General features: G+C 37.8%; 1 protein-coding gene across 1 annotated transcript; it reads right to left on the bottom strand.

Annotated features, from left to right (window-relative positions):
- Positions 1-849, bottom strand: LOC143593180 (uncharacterized). The gene has a single exon (XM_077072910.1). It carries the CDS (start codon positions 847-849, stop codon positions 1-3), a length of 849 nt encoding a protein of 282 aa, XP_076929025.1.
- Positions 850-7,446: the final 6,597 nt, after the last annotated feature.

The following is a 7,446-nucleotide window of genomic DNA, read 5'->3' as shown; positions in this document are numbered from 1 at the left end:
TCATAATCGCATACTACCGTCCTTCTTCTTTACAAATAGGACCGGTGAACCCCAATGTGAAACACTCGGTCTTATAAATCCCAACACCAGCAGCTCTTGTAGTTGATTTTTCAACTCTTTCAATTCCAACGGGGCCATACGATACGATGCCTTGGAGATTGGCTCAGCACCGGGGATCAGATCGATTATAAACTCTAATTCACGATCAGGTGGCAATCCCGGTAGTTCATCTGGAAAAACATCAGGAAACTCTCGAACAATCGGGTGGTCGTCTATGCTACCTTTGTTCGCCGATGTATCCAAGATGGACGCTAAGAATCCGACACAACCATGCGATAATAACTTTTGAGCTTTATGCGCAGAAATGATCTTAAGAGACTTACGAGGGTGGATCCCTTGATAGATATAATCAGGAGTATGAAGATCGCCGAATATGTCTCGTCGAAAATGAAAATAGATAGAAACTTGATGTCGATTTAACCAATCCATTCCGAGAACAATATCGAAAGCGTTCATTTGTATGGGTAAAAGATCTACTTTATGCACAAGAGAATCAATACAAATAGGACAATCACGATATACATGTGTAATAATCATCGAATTTCCGATGGGTGTTGAGATGGATAGGGTATGGTCCAACAGTGACGGTTCAATCTTAAGATATATAGTAAACAAGTGAGAAACTATAGAATGCGTCGCGCCCGTATCTAACAATACACATACGTCACGATCGCCAAGTTTAAGTGTTCCGGATATGATACCTGGGTTACTAGCAGCCTCAGTAGCGGTAAGTGCAAAAACTCGTCCTCCGGTATTGGATGGTGCAACGGTTCCATTGGTATTCTTCATATCTCCTTGTATTGGACAATCCTTAACCTTGTGTCCGGCTTGGCCACACCCAAAACAATTTCCAAAAGCTCTGTGGCATATTCCTCGATGACGCTTCCCACAAGTGTTGCATGGCTGAATCAATGTATGGTTCGGGTTTCCATGTTGATTTAGTGGTTTTGCTGTTATGGGTGCTTGATATGGTTGAATCTAATTTTGCGTTGGTCTTGGGTTTTGGGGTCTAGGTTACCATGGTTGCATCTGTTTTCCAGGATTTCGTTTTGGTTGAACTCTACGGTCTTGTTGATGTGGTGTGGTGAATGACTGGTTCGTGGTCTTGGTGGTTACTTCATCTCTTTCCCTTTTCTTACTGCCTCCAGCACAAGATAGGTACTTTTTCCTCTCGAACTCAAAAGTCTTGATTGCATCAGCTACTTCGGTAAGGTCCTTGAACTTCATATACATAATAGACTTTCAGATTCGATCACATACCGCCCATTTACACTTTTCGGCTTGCACATGTTCTGACCCCGCTGCATCCCCCAACAATGCTAGCTAACCTTGCAAATCGTGTCATAAACGCTAACGTTGGTTCATCATTGCCCTGTCGAATAGCAGCGTATTCCCTGATGTAAGCTTCCCTATCAGCGGTAGAGAAATATTTCTAATAAAAGATAGTGCGAAAATCAGCCTAGGGAAGTGTAGCAGCATAAGTATCTCCTCCTTTAACTTTCTTGTATCCCTCCCACCAAGTTTTCTCGTCGTCTTCTAATTTGTAGGTGGCCAGTCTGACCTTGTACTGGTCTGCAACTACCAACACTTCAAAGATCTTCTCAATATAGGCAATATAGTTTCTGGCCTCGATTGGAGTGGCTTCGTGGCTAAAGGATTTTGGCTTTTGTTTTTGAAACCTCTCAATCCACCCATAGATGTTCTCAACAGGATTGTTAACAGTGTTCTCGACAATTAGAGGCCCAGAATTCTGATTAGGGTTAGTGCGACCCTCAGAGCGAGTTTGGTTAAGAACAGCTTCACGGTTTGAGCCACAAGGCCAGGAAGTAGTCCAGCAAAAGCTTGGTTGATAGCAGACACCAAGTTTGGATCAGTCGGATTCTCATTAGAGGCATTATCTCCATTCAAACAGTTCGGTCTACAAATGTTCCTACGGGGCTGGTGACGCGGAGGTTCTAAAGGAATTGACAATAAGTTAAAATTCCGGATGGCACGAATAAATAAGAAGTATTAAATCCTAACCCGTATGTCTACCCAATCCTCACATGTTTTAATTATTAACGTTTAAGTTTTTTACAAGAAAGGGCCTATGATATGATACCACAACTGTAACACCCCACCCTGGAAGGGTGACGTGTCACTATCATAGATATCAAAACATAAGACATAATTCCATAAGTTAAACAGTATTACAGAGCCCTCGGTTTAATTATTTATTACATAACATCGGTTCTAGATAAGCTAGCATAGGCTACCAAAAATGACTAACTATGTCAATTCAAAAGTCCTAGAGCTTAGTTTTTCTTTCTTCACACCCCGCCCAGAGTATGTGATCCTGCTAAAGAAAAAGGATTTACGGAATGAGTTGAATGCCCAGTACGGATAAAATGGCGCAAGTAACAATATTAACTATTTAAATATATCAAACAATAACATAACATAAGATGATTCGACACAAAGCAAGCCAATAAAGTAAATCGTATCATATGGATGTACCCGTGAGCCGAATTCTTAACTTATTACTTACAAACATGCACATAGAGCTGCAGACTCTATGTGCCAAACGTGCAATGGAGCGTGGGCATCACACACCATCCACCATAGTCATATACATATATCCTAGGACCAGTCCATACGCCTCCTAATGGCCTCATGTACCTCACAAGTACTAAGGAGACGCTGTGATTTAGGCTCACCGTCATGGCCAGTGCCACGCCATCGATGCCGCAATGTGGTGCTTGTGGTCACCCCCACAAGTAGGAACATGCTTAGGGTAACAGATCATAATAGCTGAAAAAACACTTTAACAATATATCCAAAGTACGCTCTCGAAGTGTCAAAGCAAATACATGATCATATCATTATCATTGAAGCATGCAATGACGAGTACAATATATTAATAATTCTATCACATGCTATTAAGTCATAACAAATCATAATTAGAACAAGAATCGAACGGACAACCAAATGAATCGAGTTGTCAAAGAAAGCTAGGAGTTCCAAAGGTATATATATATATATATATATATATATATATATATATATATATATATATATATATATATATATATATATGTAACAACAGGGTTTATAACAAATGAATATAATAGCAATAAGGAAGGGGTTATGATCCGTACCTTGAATACAATTCACAATCTTGTTAGACTTGTTTATTTTAGGGGGTCGTGATAACCTACAACTAATTTATATTTGATGAGATGTGACCTTTTTCGTTGTATAATCTCTTACGTATTAATCTGGTGTCGCAAGTCGTAAGTACTGTTACTATTTGTTGTCGTATGATTTGAGTGGAGCATTGTTTTATTTCGATGTTATCTCTATTGTTTTATTAAATGAGTAATAAAATATTTATACGGGTTCAACATTTATAAGCTCTAAATTTGTTTCAGTGTGCTACTTTTCTTTGTAAGCTTCGGTACTATATAACAGTTGTTATTATATATTTTTTGTTAATATCGTAGACCATTATTATAAGTTTGTTTCAAAGTGTTAGTAGAGTAGATTTAAAACTTAACTATTATATTCATAAATTTAGTGAATCTGAGCACATATTTGAGCGAGCGATTTTTAATACTAAGTTAGTAAAAAAATATACATAAGATATCCTTTGAAATATTTAACTATTAAAGTAATTTATAATTGATACAATATGAAAATGGACCACATGCAAAACAAAGTGAGCTACAGTAGATCGGAAATAAACCCACTACCTCTTAAACTCGTTTTTCATATGTTTGCCAGCAAACCAAAGCCTTAGTTATTCTGAAGTGTAAGTAGTTAATTATTAATCATTTCTTCAAAGTTCCACAATCTATAAATTTAAAATTTGGTAGGAGGTTCCCAACACTAGCTTTTGTAAGCATGGATCATAAGTTTCACAATCTATACCAATATTCTAAAGGCTTATGGACTACCTGTGGAATAGTCGGTGCTTGGTTTGGTGGCGCTAAAGTGATGGTCACTCCGGTGGCAGCGGCGCGCTGTAGCAAGTGTCGCCTACAAATCAGCAATGAAACGAAAGACGCGGCAATGTCGGGTGGCCTGTGGACAACGGTAAGGGGAATACGAACGAAGAGGTGTTCGGCCTTACATTCATTGCAAAGTTACGGCCTCTAGAGTTAAGAATATGTTTGTCGGGAAACGTTTCGGTAGTGGCGAGGGAACAGTTAATGTTTTTGGTGACCTTCGAGTGACGGCACGTAGTGAAGGTGACGAGTAATATAGTTTGCTTTGGGTTAAGTGCAAGTAAGGGGGTTGGTAGGAGCTGGTAACATGGTTGTCATGAAGATCATAGACTTGAAGAAAAATAAGTGTGTTTAAAGGAATGTTGTGAGGAAAGTTGAAGCAAGTCTTGGCTTTTATAATAATGATGGTTCAAGAGCCAAGTTCAAAATATCTTTGACACAGTTGCAATTATTAGAGATGGTCTAACACGTATGATATATCTAGAGCTTTGAAGAAAATAAAATAAAAATAACGATTGGAGAAGGTGCATAATTCTTGTCTGCAAAATTTGATGTAAGAAGGAAGTAAGGTAGGTTGGAAAAAAAGTCAAGGCCGGTGAACACATTTGTCCGATCAAGGGTTTCCCTTCCATACTAGTTATCATGATTGTCAGTTATTTATTTTCTTTCATGTTTATATAACATAATATCTGTGTATTATTTTTATTATTATTATTGTTGTTATTATTATTATTATATTGTTTATATTAGATTATACATATACTGATCATTTTGAAGTCTATATGTTTTCTTTTACTTCTATTTATGTTATTGCTATTGTTATTTATTTTTCGTTTTTATCGAAGTGTACATGGCATTGGATTTTACTTTGTTAGGCAAACTTATACCTTTATACTATTATTATATTATTATTACTTTTATTATTATTGTTGCTATTATTATTAATATTCTTTTACAGTTATTTCAATTTTCCCGTCTTCAAATTCAAAAACTTTATCTCAGCTCTCTCAACCTCAGCATTAGTACAAAACCGCTACATATCCATTTCCTTCAAGTCTTCCCAACTCATATCCTTAATCTCTTCTCAGGTTTTTCTCAGTTCCACAGTTTCCCACGAGAACATAGCTTCATCACTAAACGACTAGGTAGTATAACCCACCGCTTGGTCAGGAAGGCACTCGCTAATTCAGATAGCATTTTTTATTGCGGTTATCCACTGGAGATTAGCGATTGCATCACCCAGACCAGTTAGCTTCGGTGGGTCACAACCTTTGAACGACTTGTAGTTACACCCACCCCCTCCTTCCCTCACCAACTTTCACAGACCTAACCTCACATGAGTCACCTTTCTCACTCTCATAATCCTTCTTACTACTCCCCTTGTCATCCCAGCAGTTCTTGCGTGGCTTTCAGCAGACTTACTAGGATGCAAATTCTTCACAGCAACAGCTACAGCTTGAGTAATGACGGCTTGAAAAGCAGGATCAAGTTGATACCCTTCATTGTTTCTTTGATCTCGCACAGTTGCATTTCCTTCCTCCCTCATGTTAGTAACTAGTTCTTCAGAAGGTTCCCGAACAATACGTTGCCTACCACAACGTCCAGTACGACCTCCTTGACCAACAACCTTCCTTGCTCCAGCCATTCGTATTCTATATCGAAACACAAACGTCGTCACTCAAGGAACTATTTAGTAGAAGGATAGTAAGGCTAACAGGTAATAATAGTGTCCAGCTGTGATTAGCGGATCACGTTACTCTCCGTGTCTTATACACTTCCCTTTGTGAGTCCACTTGTGCTAGGTTCTACTTTAAAATGGTTAAGCAATTAATCAAACAATCCATAAACAATCAAATACTCCTATCTCTAGCAATTAAGGTAATTTCCTTACACATTCATACATTACACATAAAATTAATCATATACTTTACCTTTACTTAACCTGCTCGAGTGACACATGACTTTCTTGAACTGGCATCTTCTTTCTTTTTCTTACTTATGTCCCATTATTGTTTGTGTCTAAGCATGTAAGATGCTTATTTCTCTCAAACTTATGCTCTGATACCAACTTGTAAGGTCCCGGTCCCGATGCACGACTTGGACGTTGAATTTACTCATAAACACAGTTCTAAATATCATAGTTAATTAAAGTTTTTCACGGAATATAAAACTTCAACCATATATTATTATAGGGATTACTCTATGGAATAGTAATCAACTTTGAAAGTTATTCCAATCAGGTCACTGATAAAAACTTTTGTTCCAATCAGGTCATTGAACTTTCATTTTTATTCAAATCCTAGATATTGTACCTGTATAGCAGGTAATCTAGGTTTTTTTTTAATTTTTTAATGTTTTTACTTTGCATAATAACTTTTAAACTTTTAAATGTTGCGAAAATTAGTAAAAATGCGAAATATAATTTTAAAATTCCGAAAATTTGCAAAAAAAATTCGGAAAATTGCAATAAATTGCAAAATTTGAAAAAAAATAAAAAAAATGTTCAAAACGGGTCGGAACGGGTTAGGGTCAACATGTTCGGGTCAGAACGGGTCAAGATCGGAACTGGTCAAAACGGGTTTTGGGTCAGCTTTTTTTTTACCAACGAATCACCGCGTTTTCAACACGTTACAGCTCGTTTTAACAGCAAAAGCTCTTTTAAGTGATTTTTTCATTTCGTTTCAGCACTTAACAGCTCGTTTTAAGCGATTTTTCAGCTCGTTTCAGCACCTAACAGCTCGTTTAAGCGATTTTTTCAGCTCGTTTCAGCACCTAACAGCTCGTTAAAGCGATTTATCAGCTCGTTTCAGCACCTAACAGCTCGTCTAAGCGATTTTTCAGCTCGTTTCAGCACCTAACAGCTCGTTTAAGCGATTTTCAGCTCGTTTCAGCACCTAACAGCTCGTTTAAGCGATTTTCTAGCTCATTTCAGCACCTAACAGCTCATTTAAGCGATTTTCAGCTCGTTTCAGCACCTAACAGCTCGTTTAAGCGATTTTTCAGCTCGTTTAAGCGAGTTTTTAGCTCGTTTCAGCACCTAACAGCTCGTTTAAGCAAGTTTTCAACTCGATTCAGCACCTAACAGCTGGTTTAAGCGATTTTTTCGGCTTGTTTAAGCGATTTATCAGCTCATTTCAGCACCTAACAGCTCGTTTAAAACGATTTTTCAGCTCATTTCAGCACCTAACAGCTCGTTTAAGCGATTTTTCAGTTCGTTCCGACCCGTAACCCGTTTCTAAATCATTGTTAGGTGCTGAAATGAACTAAAAAATCGTTTTTTAAACGAGCTGTTAGGTGCTGAAATGACCTGAAAAATCGCTTATAACGAGCTGTTAGGTGCTGAAACGAGCTGAAAAGTCGCTTAAACGAGCTGTTAGGTGCTGAAAAGAGCTGAAAAGTC

This window comes from Bidens hawaiensis, unplaced genomic scaffold (genome assembly GCF_021521415.1).
Source record: "Bidens hawaiensis isolate Kalapana, Puna unplaced genomic scaffold, B.hawaiensis_p1.1 tig00000190_1, whole genome shotgun sequence".
NCBI lineage: Eukaryota > Viridiplantae > Streptophyta > Magnoliopsida > Asterales > Asteraceae > Bidens > Bidens hawaiensis.
The sequence above is the reverse complement of the archived record's forward strand: the minus strand, read 5'-3'. Positions and strand labels throughout refer to the sequence as shown.

Coding starts and splice junctions, on each gene's coding strand:
- LOC143593180 (XM_077072910.1), bottom strand. CDS start 849: ATGAAGAATACCAATGGAACCGTTGCACCATCCAATACCGGAGGACGA.